We start from the raw sequence: 22,905 nt of genomic DNA on the forward strand, positions 1-22,905 counted from the left end.
GATCTCTACCACGGTCGCCTTTGAGGGAGTAAATAGCACTGGCCATTTCCTATCTCTTTGCTGCTGTGTGACGACTGATCTCAACTGGAAACAGATCACAATAGAAGTGCAAAAAAAAAAAAAAAAGAAAAAAGATGGTTGTTATTTTTGTATGGGTGATCCTAAATTATCCCTAGTGTGTGTGTGCCCTGCCCGGGATTTGTTCCTGCCTTGTGCCCTGTGTTGGCTGGGATTGGCTCCAGCAGACCCCCGTGACCCTGTGTTAGGATGTAGCGGGTTGGACAATGACTGACTGACTGATTGACTTATTCCCCATTACTAAACTCAAAAGTTTAGGTTCCACATACATTGTGTACATGTATTCAGGGCTGGCACATGAAATAATTATAAAACCCCCCAAAAGATATGTATCCTTACAAGACATGATGCGTATCGTGAAACAGGCTTCATAATACAAGACTCAAATGATACAGTACTTGCTCAGAACAAAAAATATGAATAGAATAATATATATTAGCCTATAATCAATGTAACACACCAAATTGACATTAAAAACAAAACAAATGCAAAAGTTCACTCCTGCTTCGACTTTAAATATATATTTGTATTAAGTATTACATTTGTGAAACTCAACGTGAAATAAAATGTGCCTGTTCTACTCATGCTGCATGCTTATCTAAGCGCCTTGGCAGTTTCAAACTGTCCTGCCTTTGTAACGGAACAAGCGTACTGCAGACTTAAGAGACACTTAACTGACATTGTACCCGTGACTGAAGCCTTAATAACACTGTAGAAAGTAACATTTTACAAAAAAAGTCAAAATGTAACTTTGGGTGGGGGAAGCAGGTAGAGGATTCACACCCCAACCCCAGACACAACTACACCATGCACAAGTCCCAGAATTCAGTAAGACTTATTTGTATTTTCCAAAAATACGTTTGCAGGCTCCTTCATAACACAGTACCATCACATGCACAATTCTCCATGTCCTCCTTCAGTCTTCCACAGGTGACGGTTGTCCTCTTCCTCATCTGGAGGAGGTAGAGCAGCCTTTTCCATACCAGATAATATTACATGGAAGAAGTACTTTGGGGTCAGACAGAACCTTCTAAAATTGAAGAAGTCCCTTCTTGGAAGTTCTCTCAGGCAACACTCAAACAGTCCAGCAGGGGTCCTCTTCCCTCTGAAAGACATTCCCCTTTCTGTGCAACGAGGCTTTTCTTTTATAGACCCCCCCTCCCCATACCACTTACCTTTGCTCTGCCCTGTTCCTCTGGAGTACAGCCAGCAACTCTCACCTGTTAGTGTGCCTCCAAAGTCTGATGGCTTGATATCACTCGGTGACAAGGATGCTACTTGTGCTCCACCTTCTCGCTGCTACTGGGTTCCTCCTCTGTAGCAGGATATCACTTGACTCCCTGACAGTAGTACCCCCTACTTCTGGGACTATGGGCTTGAACCTTTTTCTACCTTGATCGAGTGACCCAACACATCACAGGGGACATGACAAAGTTGAAGGTTCTTCTAAACATTTTAATAATAAATTAATAAGGGAAACCTAAATAATATTTTGCACAACATCTGGTGTGTTTGTGCCCCACTGGCCCTTAATGCAAAAACACCACTGATCAAGAAAAATAAGGTTTCTAAACCAAAAGATCTTTCTACCGTAACAAGTTTTTCTTAGAATTCAGGAGTTTCCCTTATAGTTCAGCTGGGTAAGTGTTATGGGCTGGAAGAAAAGGAGCCCAAGAGTTTTCTGCAAGGAACAAATTAATCGGAATTTGCCAATAACTGTTGGTTCCAACTAACATTAAGAGGTCCAAATCAATATGCCACCTTGTGGATAATCTGCAAGTCATTTCTCTTCCCTGCTGTGCTAATATTGAATGTCTTCAGCAGGACTTTCCATCATGGCAACACATACATGTGGAGGTTTGATTGACTCAGCTTTACCTGTTTTTGCTGGGGGTGTCATATATTCCCCAGAATTACCTTCACTTTGTTGCAATTACTTGTTATAGGAGTCTTGGATCCAAAAGAAGGAAGAATGTGAGACACTTTGCCTTGTCACTGGTAATTTTAGTGCCCTCACCAAAGTTTCCCAAAAAAGACTTGACCTATCGCCATTCTACAAGCAACCAATTGCCACACACCCACATATGGGAGATCACCTTAGGCCTCTTCTACTGGTAATTACACTCCAAGCCAGGGGGTGGCATGGTCACTTAATGACTTTTTTCTTTCTTTCTCTGCATAACAGATGACTGACAGACATTCCAACTATGACATTACTTCTGCTGCTCCTGAAAACTGAATCTCCTGCCATTTTGGAGTCAGTCAGATCAAGACTCTCGTCTGAAGATGTCTCCGCTATTATTTTCTGAAAACACAACTTCGCTCATTATACAATGTTCACGTAGGTTTCCCAGCTCTTTGACTTTGTCTCCTTCATTTACACAATGAACCATCCTTCTTCCTGCTGCTCACCCTATCCATGCATTAGCAATCTGAAGCAGGACAATGTCCTGGTAATGTGGTTTCAGTTTAACTGTATTGGGCACAACGGACGACATAGCAGCATCTGTATGGTTATTTTCAATTTTGGTCTCAGCTTATTTTGATCCCATACTGATGTTTTAAGATAGTCTGCTATTTCTCAATGTTGGCCCTTGCTGAAGTCAAGCTGTATCATAAATATATAAAGATACTTAAAGATATCCTTTATGAACAATAAATACAACATTTTAATAATCATTTATTTTACAAAGTCATCCAGTAATCTATATTCAAATTCAATTAAACCTTTTTCTTCCGTAGTGGCATTACAAATTTAGGCCAAGGTATGCCTGTAATACATTTGTACTTTTGCATTTGTCATACTGGAATTCCGTCTATACAGAATAGAAGATATAAAAAAATCTTCCATATCACGTTAATCAAAGCCATGTGGCCAGGAGCTTGACTATAATGTACCTCCCAGTGAGATGTTGGAAACATGATCTCTTGTGAGCTTTAATGAACTATCCCATTTGACAGTGCATTGCTTGCGGAGTCCATGCTACAAAATGTCTCTGAACTTTCAGCAGGTGATATTGCAGAGCTTGAAGAATAAGAAAAACTGTGAGTGTAAGGAATTCACTCAGAATACCAAGGTATAGTCCTAGTCTGCTCACTGCCACCTGTGAAGGGAATCAGAAATTGATTAATTCACTCATGGCATTTATTTTACAGTTAGTTTGTACCAATGATCTCTGCAAAATTTACAGTTCATTGATAATTTTGTGGAAAAATATGACACTACATGTAACCTTAAACATTGCCACTTAAAGTCTTTTTGCTTTAGGTATTTCACACCCTGTATTATAGTCATTAATCTGCATGAGTTTAACAGATTAGATTCTCGGCAATCTCCAGTTTAGAAACAGATATCTTATTTTCTAAGGAAACGGCTTTTATGCTAAAATACTGCTTACCTATCTTCGGGGGATCAGGACCCAACCTGACTCGAACATAACCTTCGAAACTGGAGGTTTCAGAAGTTCTGGATTCAAACTGGCAAAAACATGGGAAAAGAATATTTTATAAAAACTTATTCTTTAAGTGGGCTACACAGCATTACCCAAGAGGAATTACATGTCACTAAACAGTGACCTTTTGTGACAATAAATTCACATCATTTGTACCACAGTAGTCAACATTAATTTAAACACAATTGCTTAGGTTAGCATTATCTCAAAGAACTGCAGTACATTTAAAATAGAACATTCCAGATGTACAATGGAATGCATGTAAAAAGATCATGCCACACAAAATATTAGGTGTGATAGCATTAAGCAGTGATATAGGCAAAATTCATGAAGTGGCAACATTAAGGGGAAAAATATTGACATCACAAGTTCAGTATCAGAAGACGAACTTTATAAAACTTTACTTAAATAAATGCTCACTTGTTTGGTGACTTTAGTGTGTATATGACTTATATCCCATTAGAAACTTTACTGTAAAAAGAACTTTCAGAAAACTTTCAGAAAATAAATGAATATAAAGATATATAACAATAGGTTTTGGATGATAAGAAAATAAAATCTGAAGATTCTTAAGAATTCATTTTTAACAGCTAGCAACAAAAATCAACAAATAATTGGAGTGACAGAACAAGTAGATAATGTAGCAAAGAAACTATAATTTTGTTCACAAAAATACTTGTAGTCTGTCTGAAATGGCTAATGTGAAAGTGAACCAAAGAAGTGAAAAGGTCTAACCAGATAAACATTCAGAACAAAGTAATCAAAATTTAAGTGTGAAAAATTTCTTAAGTACTAAAAGGACTACTAATAATTTACAAGTACCACAAAATTGAATGAAAATGTCAGGTGTGTGTTTCTCATTTTTACATCCACATAAAATAACAAACCTTTAGTTGATCCAAATGAGTTAATGCAGGGATTTTAGGTGAAGGGTCTTCTAAGCCACTGATAAGGAAAAACAGAAAAAAAAAATCAGTTTAAACAGAAAAATAAAAACACATTGTACATGATGCAACTGTTTTCAAATATAATATACAGTGATCACTCCCTATATCGCGCTTTGACTTTCGCGGCTTCACTCCATCGCGGATTTTAAATGTAAGCATATCTAAATATATATCACGGATTTTTTGCTGGTTCGCGGATTTCTGTGGACAATGGGTCTTTTAATTTATGGGACATGCTTCCTCAGTTGGTTTGCCCAGTTGATTTCATACAAGGGACGCTATTAACAGATGGCTGAGAAGCTACCCAACCAGAGCACGCATTATGTATTAAATAAAACTCATCAATGATATACGATATGCTTCCCACGCGTGCTTCGCATACTTGAAAGCCCGAACAGCACGTATTGATTTTTGATTGTTTGCTTTTCTCTGTCTCTCTCACTCTCTCTGACATTCTCTGCTCCTGACGGAGGGGGTGTGAGCAGAGGGGCTGTTTGCACACTGGCCTAGAGGATATGGACGCTCCTCTAAAAAATGCTGAAAGACTACCTTCACATTGCTCCCTTCCTTGCAGCTGCTTTGTCCGGCGGTGTTTCGCATACTTAAAAGCCCGAACAGCCCTATTGATTTTTGATTGTTTGATTTTCTCTCTCTCTCACTCTCTCTCTCTCTGACATTCTCTGCTCCTGACACGCACTCCTTTGAAGAGGAAGATATGTTTGCATTCTTTTAATTGTGAAACGGAACTGTCATCTCTGTCTTGTCATGGAGCACAGTTTAAACTTTTGACTAAAGGGTGTTATTTCATGTCCAGAGGTCTCTAATAATGTTAAAAAACGTATTTAGAAGGCTGTAAACAGGTTTTCTATGCTCTAACTGTAAAAATATTCGATTTATAAATAAAGAATCCTACTTCGCGGAAATTCATTTATCACGGTAGAGTCTGGAACGGATTAACCGTGATAAACAAGGGTTTACTGTATATGTATTTTTAAAAATAAATATACAAATCAAAGTTAAAAAATATTTAGCCAGCAGATTTCAGAGAAACCTAAAATTTTCACCCATATAAATAAAAAATTAGCGTATTTATTTGTCCCAAACATTTATACAACATAAGTACACAATATTTGGAAAGAAATTGTGAAATAAAACAGGACTGGCATGTAACACCTGGCACCTGAATTAAGCAGATTTGAAAATGTGAATGACTAAAGAGTTGTATTTAGCCTAATAATACCTTAACTAATCCCAATCAAGTAAAAACAAACAAAAAAAGAGAGTTAAAACAAGTTAGTGGTCCCAAGACTGTGCAAAAAATTATTCTAAAATTAGCAGACTTCCTGATTCCGGTGTTATTGGCATTTTTTATTTAATACATTTAATTGATGCAGCATAAAAATTAACTAAAAGATATATAATGGATACATGTATGAGCATTGAGGATAAACAAAATATTGCTCAGCTGAACCTTTTCACTTTTATACTGCACTGCTTCTAAATATATTTGTATTACCAATGAATTTACATATAACCAATGAATTTTCACTTTGAGCAAACATTTTCTAATTAATTTTACATATTTTTTTAATTTCTGCAAATTACTGTATAAGTCAAGAATAAAAAATTATGGAGCAAATAAGATATTTTAAAACAATTCTGTTAAGTACTGTATGTATGTGAATAAGATGCGGGCTAATCTCAAACTGCACTGCAGGGCACAATCTCTCTCCCTGCACTGCTCAATATGTTATTAAAAAGACAGCATAAACTTGAAAAATGTATTAAATTAATTCCTACAATATCACCTTGTAGCACACAAAAATAAACGTAATTCTATACAAACCACACCTACACAAACTTTTATGTCTCTTCTGCACTTTTCAAAATTTGAATTTAATTTACAAACTGTTATAACTGAAAAAATCACCTGGTACTATAAGACACAAGACTCACCTCTGCAAATCTTCACTATTATTGTGTACAGCAAATGCATCAGAGTCACACCCATCTGCTCTTATTCTCTTTCTTAACCATGGTATTTCTGGGTATTCTGACTGCATATTATCTTCACGATACTCTCTTTCTTGAAAGCTAACAGGTAATTTATTTTCAGAAACAGTTGGTGAAAACAACTGCAATGGAGGTTCTGGAGAATATTTACGGTTAGTCCTACTCCAGGAAGTAGCTTCTTCATATTTACAATATGAAGCAATTCTGGAATGTTTGTTTCCTAAGGTATCTTCAATATATTTCTTACTTGAAGAAATGTTATTTTCTGGTATATTTTCAGGATATTGTCCTTCTGAAAGGTATTTCCTTTCAAGACATTCTTCTGGGTATTTACTTCTTGAAAGGGCAGTTGGTAAGAATTTTTCGTCAGAAACACCGTGAGCACATGTTTCACCCATGTATCTGTCTATTGATGGAACATCAGGGTACTCCTGATCAGGAACAGGTGTATATGGCTGAATTCTTGAAGCATCTTCAAAGTATACTACATTTGGAGAGGTTGCTGAATATTGACTTTTTGAGCCTGCCAGCACACAGTTTTCATTTTGAACAGCATTAGCATATCTGCTTCCTGGAGTGGCATCAGAATATTTATTTTCCTGGTAACACATGGAATTGCTACTTTTGGAAACATCATCGATACATTTACTTCTTATATTTGAGACAAAATGACACGTTCTTAAAATATCTTCAGGGTCCCTAATTCCTATTTTTTGTTCAGAGTAATTGTTGCTGAATTTTAAAGAACAGTGATCATTTTCTGTTGGCATTTGAGATTTTTTGATACTTTTCCTACTTCTGGTGTCTATATATTTTTCATTGTCTTTTGAACGCTGAAGATCTGAGGAAAGCCTATAATTTGATAACTCTGGAGGTACTTGTGCTGAAGGTTTATTTTTTGTACGTTTTGGATATTTTTCCTCTTTATTATTTTTCATACTATAAAACATATTTCTCCACCCTAAAGGGGCCTCATTCTTTATTGAATGGTTTTCCGTTTTGTAATCCTTTAAGTATTCACTGGACAGGGAGCTGTCTTGCTGTATTTGAGTAGGAAGATGTGGATATCTGACTGGACTCCTATCACCATCTCCACATTCTGCAGTTTGAGTACCTGGAAGAGAAAAAAAAATCCTCTCTTCTTTTACAAAGTTAAATTACAGATAACTAATAGTTTGCTAGTTTAGAAAGACAACAAACAAGGTACAAGTACAACAATGTAGCATAAAATAGTTTAAGGGAAATCCAAATAATGTTAAATCCTTCTTTAATTACTTTGCATGAGAATACAAAATAATCATGATTTTTGCTGTAATGAAACCTGACAAGCAAGTTACACAACAAACTGGGCCTGAGTAACTGGAATGGTCAGAGTCCATTTTCATTATAAATATCACCAAGCATCTCAATGTCCAATCAGCCCAGCGGCCAAAAAGAGATAGACCTGCCACCAATATAAACAGCAGGATTATGGAAACAAACTGGGACACTTATTTTTAAAGTATTCAATTTAAAACTGTATCCTTCAATTAAAGTAACTCTCAGTGATGAGAACCAAAAATTGATATTCAAATACACTATCAATGCTGATGAAATGAATGAATGTATAGTATTAAAACATCTATCATTAAAGAAAATACACCATGTATGTTATATACCATATTGGAATTTGGATAAACTTTGTTAATTGCCATTGGACATTATCTCCTGTGTAAAGGTTTTTCAAGATTCAACCTTTTAGTTGATTTTGTATGGTACTTTAACTGTCTTCACAAGCAGGGGGCATCTGGTCATTTAAACGACATAAATGCATCAGAAAGAAATTATGTGATTTTACAGAGCATGCATGAATATATGGAAGACGTATTTTTGCTGAGTAAACTCCATTAAAATATACAAAGTTATTGTCTGTTTTTCACCTGCATTATTATCATTCTTTAATTTAATATTATTTATTGTATCATTATGCTGCTGCTGGAGAATGTGAATTTCCCATTGGGATTAATAAAGTATCTATCTATCTATCTATCTATCTATCTATCTATCTATCTATCTATCTATCTATCTATCTATCTATCTATCTATCTATCTATCTATCTATCTATCTATCTATCTATCTATCTATCTAAAAATAATCAGCTTAATCAGAGAGTTGCTCCAGAAGCACAGATACAGAAATATGAAAAAGCTTGGGAACCCCTGTTAATTCTTTGGATTTTTGTTTCTCATTGGCTGAGCTTTCAAAGTAGCAACTTCCTTTTAATATATGACATGACTTATGGAAACAGTAGTATTTCAGCAGTGACATTAAGTTTATTGGATTAACAGAAAATATGCATTATGCATCATAACAAAATTAGACAGGTGCATAAATTTGGGCACCCCAACAGAGATATGACATCAATACTTAGTCGAGCCTCCTTTTGCAAATCTAACAGCCTCTAGATGCTGTCCTCCTATAGACTTTGATGAGTGTCTGGATTCTGGATGGAGGTATTGTTGACCATTCTTCCATACAAAATCTCTCCAGGTCAGTTCAATTTGATGGCTGCCAAGCATGGACAGTCTGCATCAAATCATCCTGTAGATTTTCAATGATATTCAAGTCAGGGGACTGTGACGGCCATTCCAGAACATTGTACTTTTTCATCTGCATGAATGCCTTTGTAGATTTCGAACCGTGTTTTGGGTCATTTTCTTGTTGGAATATCCAACCCCTGCATAACCTCAACTTTGTGACTGATGCTTGAACATTATCCTTAAGAATTTGTTGATATTGAGTTGAATTCATCTGACCCTCGACTTTAACAAGGGCCCCAGTCCCTGACCTAGCCACACAGCCCCACAGCATGATGGAACCTCCACCAAATTTGACAGTAGATAGTAGGTGTTTTTCTTGGAATACAGTGTTCTTCTTCCGCCATGCAAAGCGCTTTTTGTTATTACCAAATAACTCAATTTTTGTCTCATCCGTCCAAAGCACTTTGTTCCAAAATGAATCTGACTTGTCTAAATGAGCATTTGCATACAACAAGCGACTCTGTTTGTGGCATGAGTGCAGAAAGGGCTTCTTTCTCATCGCCCTGCCAAAGAGATTTTCTTTGTGCAAATTGTGCTGAATTGTAGAACAATGTACAGATACACCATCTGCAGCAAGATGTTCTTGCAGGTCTTTGGAGGTGATCTGTGGGTTGTCTGTAACCATTCTCACAATCCTGTGCATATTCCACTTCTGTATTTTTCTTGGCCTGCCAGACCTGCTGGGTTTAACAGCAACTGTGCCCGTGGTCTTCCATTTCCTGATTCCATTCCTTACAGTTGAAACCTACAGTTTAAACCACTGAGATAGCTTTTTGTAGCCTTCCCCTAAACCATGAGACTGAACAATCTTTGTTTTCAGGTCTTTGGAGAGTTGCTTTGAGGATCCCATGCTGTCACTCTTCAGAGGAGAATCAAAGGGAAGCACAACTTGAAATTGACCACCTTAAATACCTTTTCTCATGATTGGACAAGCCTGTCTATGAAGTTCAAGGCTTAACGAGCTCATCCAACCAATTTGGTGTTGCAAGTAATCAGCATTGAGCAGTTACATGCATTCAAATCAGCACAATTACAAGGGGACCCAAATTTTTGCACAGCCAGTTTTTCACATTTGAATTAATTTCATACAACTAAATACTGCTTCACTAAAAATCTTTGTTCGGAAAACACCCCAGTAGTCAGATGTTCCTAGGAAATGAAAGACATACCACTGTTATCTTTTCAGTTGAGTCAAAGTAGAGTCAATTATTATGCAGGCTGAGAGGGGTTCCTAAACTTTTTTTGTTTTTTCTGTCCACCCTGGCCATTGGACCTTACTCCTTTTCTATGTTAACTAACGTCTTATTTTAATTTCTTATTTTGTCTTTTATTTTTCTTTTCTTCATTGTGTAAAGCACTTTGAGCTACTTTTTGTATGAAAATGTGCTACATAAATAAATGTTGTTGAATATACAGTTGGGCGGCACGGTGGCGCAGTGGGTAGCGCTGCTGCCTCGCAGTTGGGAGACCTGAGGACCCGGGTTCGCTTCCCGGGTCCTCCCTGCGTGGAGTTTGCATGTTCTCCCCGTGTCTGCGTGGGTTTCCTCCGGGCGCTCCGGTTTCCTCCCACAGTCCAAAGACATGCAGGTTAGGTGGATTGGCGATTCTAAATTGGCCCTAGTGTGTGCTTGGTGTGTGGGTGTGTTTGTATGTGTCCTGCGGTGGGTTGGCACCCTGCCCAGGATTGTTTCCTGCCTTGTGCCCTGTGTTGGCTGGGATTGGCTCCCCGTGACCCTGTGTTCGGATTCAGTGGGTTGGAAAATGGATGGATGGATGGATGGATGAATATACAGTTGTTCTGAGACTATAGTATGCTAAACTATGACAGGCTAGTGATTCAACAATGGCTCCTGTACAATTACATGGAACCTAATTTTTTTTTTTTAAATAATCAGTCTGGTAACTTCTCCAGAATCCAGCAATTTGAAACCATATTTACAATGAATATAACACTTTAGAAATCTGCCTGTCATTTACCTACTTTCTATACTTTAAAACAGCTGAAATGTTTATTCATGGAAGAATGTTAGGGGCTGAATGATAGAGCAAAAAATAATAAAAATAAAAAGTAAAAACTTTTTATAATTTTTTTTTTTGTTTGTCTGCTTTTAGAAATTCTTAACTTGTGCATTAGATCACCAAACAAGGGGTGCAGTTGGGTTTGCAGATGTGGGAAAGTATGTTAAAAATAGGTATTACTAAACCTCTTTGGCAAATTCTTCGTGAAAAAATACATGTTTTCTACATAAACTTTGATGGAATAGATGCTGCAATATAAGCATCAGAGATTTTATTGGGAAATTTTCATAAACTTGCATGTATACTATGGATTAAAAATGCTTAGAAATGAAAATATACAGAAGAAATGAATTGAATTAAGAATAACACAAATGAAACTGTTTTCTGAAACACTGATTTGTTATAGTATTTTGCTGTTGTTTCACTTTTGATGTATTTGTAATATGTAGTATAATTGATAGATGAATTATATATGTCATTTTAGGAATTAATTGGTGACTTAAAGAAACAAGCTATTGTAATTTCTTTCCCACAGAGTTTTAGAAATGTGATCATTTATTGGAAGAGAACCGTCTGTGTCAGGGAGGGGGATAACTGTTTTGTGTTTCATGACTGAATTACTTGCATATCCTTTCTTTCTTGTTTGTCTAGCATCCTTTGAAACTGGAGAAAACGATGACAAGAACAAAAGTTAGCTAAGGTGAACTAGACTGGAGGACATGAACAGTCCAGGACTGGAATTGGTGTTCGAGTGTACCCAAGCACATTCACCAATTCAAGAGGTGTGCCAAGAAACCACAGGATTCCATTAAATTAAGGCTAATACAGAGGCTTTGTTTATTTCTGCTATTTTCCATCATGAGGAGAGGTCTCTCCACTTGTCATATCAACAGAGGGGGCAAGGCTGTTCCCCTCTCTCTCTCTCTCTCTCACTCTCCATTCAAAAGCCATGTGGTAGCAAAGACCAAGCCAGACTACAGGCCAACCAACATAATAAGAGAAAGACACCTGGTAGCCAATTATCAGGAATATGTGTGTAAACTTTCTCTCCTGCCTATTTTAGTGCTATATCTTATTGTCTGAGGTTATTGATATAGTGAAACATATGAGGGCTATAGCAGGGATTTGGGTCATTTTGTTCCGGTCTACATAATAAAGAGTATAATAAAGAGAATAGGGTCACCCTAGGAACCTACCACAACAAAACATGAGCCAGGGTATTTTTTATTCTATAATTGGGCACTACTGCTTGAAATAACTAATTTATAATGTATTGGTTTTGTTTTCAGAAACTAGTCCTCCAGTGGTCTAATGGTAAACTCTTAGCTCATACTTAGTCAGGTATAAATGATAACTGGTTATTACAGAAACCTGTTTAAAGCTGTTTTGGCACAACAGAAACCTGTAATTTTGTTAATTACTGCAAGTATATTGTCTTTCCTTGGGCTGCAATGTACTAGCCATATTGCAAAACAATAACAGACTGTTGTTTCTCTTGAGAAAGCAATTTCATTTTGGCCATTTTTGAACCTAGAATTGAACTTTAAGAATGCCAGCACCTTGCAACCCAAAGGAAGAAAGGAGCATGAAAATATTTTAAACAGAAGCTGACCCATGTGATTACCAGCGTGAATTGTAATCTGAATTCTTTGGACTTCCCTTTTCTTGATCCTATGAGCCCTAGGTATCTACAACAACAACACAACAAGCTAAACAAACCAAAGCTAAACATGTTCTGATTACAGTAAGTTTCTATATTATTGCAAAAAATATATTACCAGGATTTAGCTTTCAGGAATCGCGAATTACACTAAACACTTTCCACCACCTAAAAAGTACATGAGGAAAAACTTCACTGTCATATTAATAACAGTTGTGTATTATCAAAAGCTTCAAAAACATCAGGCCCACAATGTGGTTTTCAAATTTAAGTCAAGTCAGTCAAGCCAAAGTTTATTTACAAATCACATTTAAGGCCACAGAAAAGGTTTCCAAAGTGCTGTACATGAAAGTAGAAAAATAAAGTCAAATATTATTAAATACTAGCGAACCCGCGGCGTACCATACGCCGCATAATCAGGCCACTTTTTTTATTGATTTTTAAGCACAGGGAGAAAATTAGCATTTGAAAAATCGGTAGGTGCTCGGGCGCGGAGGGCAGAACAGGAGGAGAGGGGAAGGATGCCCATTCCACCCCCCCCGTCATGCTAGTCTGCTGATTTCTCGTTTAGTATGCACTGCCTGCTCATGTGCCCACTCCCAACTCGTCACCTGAGTTGTTTTCCTGTTTGCACAGTCCACATGCACCTGTGAGTCACGTAGACTTTTCATTGTTCTTTTCGGTTTTGGCTGCTCTTCTATATATAATCCACCAAGTCACCCGACCACGGTAGAAGCGATTGGGCTGGGATTTCTGTGTACAAAGGGCATGGATGTAATCAGTGTGAGCGTATGACCTGCTAGCCAACCCGCGGTGTAGCATACGCCGCATAATTATGTATTGATGGGTGAACACTTCCTGAATGACACAGTTGTCCAAATAGAAGTGAAAACAAAATCGAGCCCAGTGCATTCTTTAACTTCCTTGCAGCGCAGTGGTAGTGTTGCTGCTTTGCAGTAAGGAGACTGTGCAAGATTTTGGGTTCGCTTCCCGGTTCCTCCCTGTGTGGATTGCGCTTTGAATACTGAAAACACCGGTATATCAATGTAATGAAGTATTATTATTCTTATGTGTCCAGCGCTCTCTCTGTCGCGCGCACGCGCCTGTATATGTGTGTGTGTCACTCGCTCACTGCACGTGTTCCTGCAGGCATACCAGTAAGTGAATGAAAAGATGGAACTCTGGAGATAGCAACATACAACTGTCTGTGACTGAACACTGGTTTTGGCAGATACATGCATATCTTTTTGAAAGTTTGGCCCTGTGCCTTATTAATTGTCATCGCAAAGGTAAATCTAATAGGAAATTGTCTTCGTGTAAAAGTAAAAGGCAAAATATCCGCGACAAACAAACTGTTTTACACGCTGTATACCAACCCGCGGCGTAGTATACAGTACGCCGCATAATCACGCCGCTTTTTTAATGTTTTTTAAGCAGAGGGAAAAAATTAACATTTGCAAAATCCGTAACGCTGCTATCAGTAAGTACAATGCACTCGCGTTTAATTTGTCGGCCACTTTTTGCCACCCGTCTTTTCTGTTTTGGGCTGCTTTTGCAGTGTTACCGGTTGTGCATATTAAATCTTGAAATCCTTCGAGTAACTAATTAACTAACTAACACCCACCCACCCAGCTTGTGAGAAAAAAATGCGCCCGTTCTTTCATCATTTTGTTGCAGCCTATCAAAGACTTGCTGATCATGTTTTCTAGACTCAATATACATTGGCTTTTCACTCAGCGCGGGGGCACGCATTCATCTCGGATTATTACATCCTGCTAGACTAATCTGCTACACGACTGCGTTTGAAAAACCGACTTATCCCTGATGAGTTTCACCGGCATTAATGATTAGGAATCTGGTTGGAACAAAACCCTGCATCCACAGGGGTTCACCAGGACCGACTTTGGGAAACACTGCTGAACACAGACGAAACCGCCTCAGGTGAGAAGTTGGGCAAAGTGGTTGCAGCTATTGATTATTCAGTGTTGTTTGCCTGGGTGTCTGATTTGCTCGAAGGGATCATAAATAAAAGGAAAACAATGTGAAGGCAATGTCACAGGTGATCCTGTGGTATAGCGGGTCCACAGCTCCCCTTCAAAAGGCCATTTTTAAATAAATAATCATCGCACTCACAGCGTAGCGAGGGGCGTGGAAGTGTGGCTGAAACGGTTTCCGGGTGGAGTCGTGCTGCGGGCATTTCTCCCCTGTGCAGTGTGCGAGCGAGTGAGGAGAGAGAGAAAGCCGGTACGTTAGAGTGAGCCAGAGCAGGCTCGAAGGCAATGTGTTCCTGTGGTATAGCGGGTCCATAGCTCCCCTTCAAAAGGCCTTTTTTTAATCAGGCGACTGACAGTAGTGGAGTCAGGCATAGAGAAGGTCAGCTGCTGAGAGAGCGTCTCGACTGTTGCAGGGCCTTCATCGGTGAAGCAGGTGAGACGCTAATGAAAAAGAGGCACAGGGCTTATTGGTTTTTAAAGACTGCTTCCTTCATTGTATTTTAACCTCAGTTTTAAAGGATTGCGTGTCTCTCTCTCTCTCGCGCTGCCTGTGTGTGTGCCTCTGTCTCTCTGTGGCGCTGCCTGTGTGTGCCTCTGTCTCTCTCTGGCGCTGCCTGTGTGTGTGCGTGGCTCTCTCTCTCGCAGCCTGTGTGTCTGTCTCTCTCTCTGGCGCTCCCTGTGTGTGTGCGCAGGTCTCTCTCTGGCGCTGCCTGTGTGTGTGCACGGCTCTCTCTCTCGGGCTGCCTGTGTGTGCCTCTGTCTCTCTCTGGCGCTGCCACTGTGTGAACCAAGGTTCCACTGAGGTTGACTAATGAAAAGCTGAGCATGTGGACTGTGGCACAGACAAACAGAAATAACAGCATGTTTTCCGAGGCGTCGTGTCCAAGTTGGTGGGCGTGGCTTTGCGAGTTTTCGTCGTATCCAATGGTCTTAGAGTTGGTGGGCGAGGCTCCTTCCTTCGTGCGCCATTGGCATCTTACTTTTCGGCGGTTTAGTGAATCCACGCCCCTTCCGGCGTGCTTTCCATGGGTGGCTACTTGTCGGCGGCTTAGTGAATTATATATATAAAGTAAAAAAGGAAACTTAAAAAAGTAAATAAAAATCAATAAACAGATGACAAAAACATTTTTAACACACAAAAACGCATTATGAGCAGCTAAAAGCCAGAGAGAAAAAAAACTGTTTTCAGTAAGGATTTAAAAATTGACAGTGTTAAAGCTGCTCTTATTTGAAGCAATAGGCTGTTCCAGAGCTGAGGAGCAGTCACCGCAAAATTGAATCCCCATTTTCTTTCGCCTTGATCGTGGCAAGGCCAATAGCAGCTGGTCAAAGACAAGGAGGTCAGAGAGATAAGCCAGGTCAGACCATGTAAACATTTAAAAGTATGCAATAAAATTTTAAAATCAATTCTAAAATTGATGGAAAGCCAATGGCGTGAAACCAAAATTCACTTTACAAAGATATCTTTTTAAATTTATTCTAGCTATTACAGTTTTAATATTTTTAACATCATATTCTTGCAATATGTATAATCGTTACCTGTAATCTGTGAATAGTAGTCAGGGACAGTATAAGGTACAGATAATTGTTTAGGAATACTGGACCTATTTTTATTCTCAATTTGAAATTTTGAAGTACCACCTAAAACAAAAAAAAAACCAAAACATTACTTTTGGAAACAATATTTACAGTGTTAACTTACACATTAATGAAATTCAGGAGAAATCTTACATTTACCAATAAAGGAGAAAAATTGAGAACTAAATACAGGTAAAATTCCGTTACAACAAATATCTTTACAACGAAATTTTCATTACAACGAAGTATTTTTATGGTCCCGACAGCTTCCCCATATGACACAAGTCTATAGAAATCTCATTACTACGAAGTACATTCAGCAGATACTTTCATTATAACGAAGTGCACAAAAGACCTTGAAATGCTTGAATGAATCATCCACAGAGCAGTTAGTTCTGTGGCCGCAGCTCAGTTGTGCACAATGATCCTCAAACAGAAACACTGTAATTTTTTTTTCTTTCTTTGAACTTTCCTCGTACTGTTTTTTTTTTTTTTGCCTTTTTTGTTTCCTGCGGTTTTCAGTGATACCTTTTGCTTATTGCTCTTCAACATTTGAAAAACATCCTTTGGAATTTAACTCATTGTCACCCTCCTATAGAAATGGCAGACACGAAAAAACGATAACAGTTCACATTAGAAAAAAAACCCTAACTTTTTGCAGCTCTTGATTGCGGCAAAAAGAAAAAATGACGTTGCCAGTGAATTCGGAATTTCGCTATCAATGCTGTTAACTTTCTTGAACAACAGAGCAAAAAAAGTACAAAAATCTCAGGTTGCAAACGTATGTGAACTGCTGCATTTAAAGACGTCGAAAAAGCCGTTTTTATGTGGTTCAGTGATTCTCGTTTAAGAAACATTCCTATTAATGTGGCACTCATTTAAGAGAATGTGAGGTTTGTAAACTCACTTGGGACCTCCAACAACTGGACAGCAAGCTGAAGAGCGTCCCGAAGTGCGATCTCCGCGTCTGTACGGGGCAATAGCAGATATGCTGCATCTCTCCGCCAAAGTAAACAGTGACAGGAACTTTATTCAAACACTGCAAACAAACATGTCTCTTTTTCAAAAGTTTAAACGAGCTCCTTGACAAGACGGTGATGACAAATCCATCTCACAATTAAAAGAATGCAAACATATCTTCCTCTTCAAAGGAGTGTGCATCAGGAGCAGGGAAGGACAGAGATAGAGAAAGGCAAACAAACAATCCGCAACTGACAGGTGCTTTTGGACTTTTAAGTCTGCAAAGTACCACGCAGATCGCGCGATAGATCAGCCGCAAGTAAGCCCAGCAGCAAGGGAGCAATGTGAAGATAGTCTTTCAGTGTCTTTTTTTTTTTTTTTAACCTGTAGGGGTGCAATCAGCCCCCCAGCTCACAATAGAAAAGATCTCGAGGGGTGATACAAGGTTAGGAGCACATAAATTGTAAATGCAGATACTGTAACAGGATTACTTGATCACTGACCTGGCCACGACTCTGCCTGACTGCTGTGTCTGTGTATAGCAGAGTGGTAGATCACACTACGATAAATAACTGTGCCGTTCCTGTTTCAAGCTGAATAAAGCTGGTTTTGCTAAAGTACTGAGACTAAGCCTCATGTTTTGGGGTGCAAGACCACGATCTTTTATGATTTGCTTCTGTGGCGCTTCATTGCAGCGCTGTGAGCCTCCTATTTCCCTGCCCCAGCAACAGACAAACAATCTTCCATAGACTCTGCAATCACGCTTTAGGACGCACTTCAGCGTGTCGTTCCCATTGGGTGGGGAGTGGGGGTCTCAAAAGAGTTCAGAAACCTCACGCTATGAAGAAGAAATAATGATTTGGTTCCTGATTGATTAACTGTGCAGCCCACAACATGCTTCAACATTTATATAATGTTTGCGTTGAATTCCTCCCACCCAATTGCAGTGCAGCGCTTCAGTCATTGGTTTTGGGCATCATTCACACCCTGAAAGTGTATTATCGTATGGAAATGCTGAGAAACATTCTCGTCAGCATAACTTGTAGGCAGGAAGAGATTAAAATTAACGCAAAAGAAGCTATTGAAATAATTGCAAACGCCTGGATACAAGTTAAAGAAAACACTATAGTAACAAATACAGAATCTCATTACAACAAAATTTTCGTTGCAACGAAATATTTTTTAGGTCCCTGTGAGTTCGTTGTAACGGAATTTTACCTGTAGTTGGTTACACCATAAAAATTCACCATTTATAGTTAAACTCAATGTACTTAACTTTTTATTGGAAAGGATAACTATTTTATAATGAAAAATAAGCTGTATAAGTATGTTATTTAATATCAATAAAACTTCAACTATTGGTATACTTTCAATACAGTTACACATATAATAATGATATAACGGTCCATATAAAAGTGTTTTATGTAAATGCAGATTAAAATTCATGTCTACCGGAACAGATTAACATGTTTTTACTACACAAAGCTTCAGGAAATAGAAATAGGAGTGAAGAATAAGTTAGGTAAGCTTACTTGTTATTTTCTATTAAATAAAACGAAGGAATGTATGTTAATACTTTCTTGGTTTATTAAGATGACAGAGAGTGGTTACGTGTTGGTTGCACATGTAACCAAGAATCTTACTGTACATGTGACAACACTAACATTACTACAACAGTTTTAAAAATGTCGTAAACTACCTATGACTTGATGATTAATCCACAGTACTTTGAAGCAGATCCATTCACATATTAGCAATATGGCTTGAGTACTGTAGCTCAGACGATTTAGAAGTCACACAAGCAAACCAATCCCCTTATCAAAACAAAAGTAAACGCATTTTGAAGACCAAAGCATAAATTATGGTACAGTATAATTGATATTTAACTAAGGAAGTTCTGCACTGATTAGTTAAGTTTAGAAGAGATGTGACATGCGAAGCATTAACAAACAATGATGTGATAAGAAATGGTCTTTCTAAAACAAGTTATACAGGACACAGTTAAAACAAAACTTTTATTATGGTACTTACTTCTTTCAGAATGCCATGCTGTTGTATAAAGATTTTTCGTTTGACTGTGGTCATCATTCCTGTGACCTTTGGCAATTCCAAAGCCATGGTTGGAATCTGTTTGACCACCACCAGCATTCCTGCGACAACAATCTGAGTCTGTTCGACCACTGTCCACATGCCAACGATGACGACAGTTCATTCTATCATTGTCTATATTTTGGTGACCATGGCCAAAATCTATTCGACCACTTTTGACATTTCTGTGATCACGATCAGAATCCATTTGACCAAAGTCAGCAGAATGTTGACTGTGGTCTGAGTTTCTTTGACCATGGTGGTCAAAATTTCTAGTATAGTGGTCTGAAACCCTGCTATTCCGGCCAGACTCTCTGCTGCTGCGATACTGGCCAGACTCCCTGCTGCTGCGATATCGGCCAGACTCCCTGCTGCTGCGATATCGGCCAGACTCCCTGCTGCTGTCACAATCAGAATCCCTACTGTAACGGTCAGAATGCCTATGATATTGGCCAGAATGCCTGCGATATCGGCCAGAACGCCTGCTGTCACTGGAGGAGCTTCTGTATGTTCTTGATGATATGCTGGAAGAATCTGACCATGATGTACTGTCTCTGGAATGTTCAGACATACCTAAAAGATAGGAAAAAAAGACATTTTATTCTTAAAGAAAAACAGTAACAGCTACCAAAATTATGTGCTATAAATCAATATGCATAGATAAATGCTGTTCTTTCAACCACTCTGAAAACTTGTCATGAAAGTTGTTAGAATGAGTCAGTGGTGCCATGCTTGTACTATAGGCATGATGGTGAAATCACCACCCTTCACATTAAAAACAATGCAGTGCACAATTGTACAGGCTAATCAAGTGAAATAAATTTAAATTTGCTTGAAATGTGATTAAACTTTTTTCTTTGTACACAAAGTCTGAAGTAGACTGTTGTGGGTTTATAGTCCATTCTCTACTTTAGGTATATGTATGTATGTATGTATGTATGTATGTATGTATGTATGTATGTATGTATCTATCTATCTATCTATCTATCTATCTATCTATCTATCTATCTATCTATCTATCTATCTATCTATCTATCTATCTATCTATCTATCTATCTATCTATCTATCTATCTATCTATCTATCTATCTAGTATCAGATAGTAGTTACCATAGGTACACCAATTAACACATTATTTACTGATAATGAAAGAAATTCAAATATAAAATATGAGATTAATTGAGATCATTAAATGTCAAACCTGCTTCACAAGTAATGATTACTATAAAAATATAGATAACTAGTCATTTAGCCCGTTACAATAATGGGCGCTAAAACAGTAGTGCATAAACATTAGTAGGAACAGTCTATATTAAATGGCAAGGGACTTTGACGTCATTCTTTTTGTTGGTCGTATTTTTCTGTCCTTCAGCCTTTCTTTTGTTGATGTTTACTTGCTGAGCTGACTGTTCTTTGTGGGCTGCCGCCGTGTATTGTGTGTCTTTAATTTTCTGTGACAGTAATACTGTCTTGTATGTCCGCTGGCTTGTACGTCCGTAATATACCTTTAATTTTCTCTCGCAGTTATACTGGTTTGTATTTCCGTAAAACGCCTCTAACTTTCTCTGACAGTAATATCACGCATCGCACCGTGCCCCTCGCATGCGCACTTCACCAAAAGACACACACACGGACACCTGGACGCAAACAGGGATTTTATTAAAGAGGATTAATAAGGGAAGTGGTTCAATGTGGTTTAATTATACATGTTAGTAAACAGAATAACAATGCCCTAAGTAAGGCGGCACATTATAACTACTACTTTTAATGAACAGACAAAAACACAAACAAACCTAACTTGGAAAAACAGCTAACCTTACAAATAAGTAAAAAGAACTACATGGCACTATTCAACCTAATATTACCTGCAATGGGTTATGGATTTTTCCAATAATAAACAAGATAACATAAAAATTGAAGACTAATCAATCTGCTTTCAGATCATGTACTATTGAAGCGAATCACAATATACCACTCTTTGTGCATACCAACTCAGTAAATTTACCATAGATACTTGCGTATTCGTCGATCTCGCAGATAAGTCGAGTGTATTGTTTAAGCCGAAAATTACGAAATTTGTTATGACCCACGTATAAGTCGAGGGTAAAACTTGACAGCTATCAAGAGATGGAGGGAGACAATCAGCTGTTAATTGCGACAAAACTCACTGTCACGTCACAGACATTCCCTCTGTGCTTGAAGAAATGCTAGACTCGTTGACTCAGCAACTAATCCTTGCGTGTGCGTGAGTTGCGAAATGTAAACAAAGGCAAGATGGCGTCGATATGTCACAAGGGAGCGAAGCGAGTGCAGAAAAGAAAACACTTGGCAGACGATGTTTTGCACATTATCGCTGAGTCGGACTCTGATTTTTCAGAATCGGATTTTATTGACAGTGATCAGGAATCGAGTAAGAGAGTGAGAAGCCGGCATCAGCCAATCGGACACCAGCCGATGGTGCGCCAGCTGATCGGCTGCCAGCTGAATACATTCGCGCAGTCGATGCAGCTGCGGCAGACATTGATCCGTGGGAGCCGAACTGGCTACCGGACTTCACAAGACAGCATGGCTTGCTGTTGGACACGACAGATCACCCGCTGCTGGACTACTTCAGGCTGCTCTCTCCTGATGGTGCTTTTCAGCTACTGTCAGACGAGTCAAACAGGTAGGCAGAGAAATTTTTTGAATCGCGGGCTGCGCTTGCATCGTATTGATAGCGTGTGTTGCCTTGGTTCTTTTGATTCCAAATCTGGTTGCACGTGGCAGCTAATGGTATGTTTGTTATCCAAAACCTGCAAAAGCTAATGCTCAAATTCAAGTATTTCACAGTTTAAAGAATTATTTAATGAAATTTGAAAAAAACTAGCTAATTAGCAATAGTATTGCTGGCTTATAATTATTTCAAAGACCATGGGAAACGGCAGATGACCGGTGACTTAACACCGTGAAGCGCTGAGTGTACAATGTCATTACCCAAATTCTATGGACAATTGTGTTGCCCCACGGATAAGTCAACCCTGCTTTTTTGAATGAATTTTAAGGCATAACTTTTTCGACTTATACGCGAGTATCTACGGTAAATGGCAATAATAATGTAGATTTCAAAAATGAACTCAAACAAGCTGTCTGTTATCTTTCTGGAGTGTTTCTATATATATATTTGTTAAGCTTCTGTAACCTTTTATTTTCATTGTTGCTGTTTGTTGGTGCACAACCTGAGGCATCTAAGTTTCTGGACTGTTATTCAAAAAATGTTTGTTTGTTAGTAAGCAAAAAAAAAAAAAATTAATTTAAGGAGTTAGAACTTTTCACGTGTTCTTTGACTTTGACTTTTGGTCTTGACATTTTAGTACTCTTTGATCTCCTGGTTTTGATTTTGTACTCTCTCATCTCTAAATTCTTTTCTCTGCTCTGCTTTTAGCCCACGTAGCAGGACAGTGCCCTCTCAATCAGTTTAATTAAATTAACTTCATAAAAGTGCCCTTTCATTAACATTCCCAGAGTACAGTCGTAACCAAATGTTTTGAGAATGACACA

The 22,905-nt window shown here is 38.3% G+C and overlaps 1 protein-coding gene across 6 annotated transcripts in view; it reads right to left on the reverse strand.

The window, feature by feature from the left end:
- Positions 1–22,905, reverse strand: part of LOC114663544 (uncharacterized) — a 314,220-nt gene that overhangs the window by 212,903 nt on the left and 78,412 nt on the right. The window contains exon 17 of one of the 6 annotated variants that reach the window (XM_051935946.1): positions 19,313–19,942. The exons of the other annotated variants lie outside the window; for them this stretch is intronic. Coding sequence (XP_051791906.1) covers positions 19,313–19,942 — 630 coding nt within the window. The remainder of the gene's footprint in view (positions 1–19,312; positions 19,943–22,905) is intronic. 6 annotated transcript variants of the gene reach the window in all.

The sequence above is a fragment of the Erpetoichthys calabaricus genome, chromosome 13, assembly GCF_900747795.2.
Source record: "Erpetoichthys calabaricus chromosome 13, fErpCal1.3, whole genome shotgun sequence".
Classification (NCBI taxonomy): domain Eukaryota; kingdom Metazoa; phylum Chordata; class Cladistia; order Polypteriformes; family Polypteridae; genus Erpetoichthys; species Erpetoichthys calabaricus.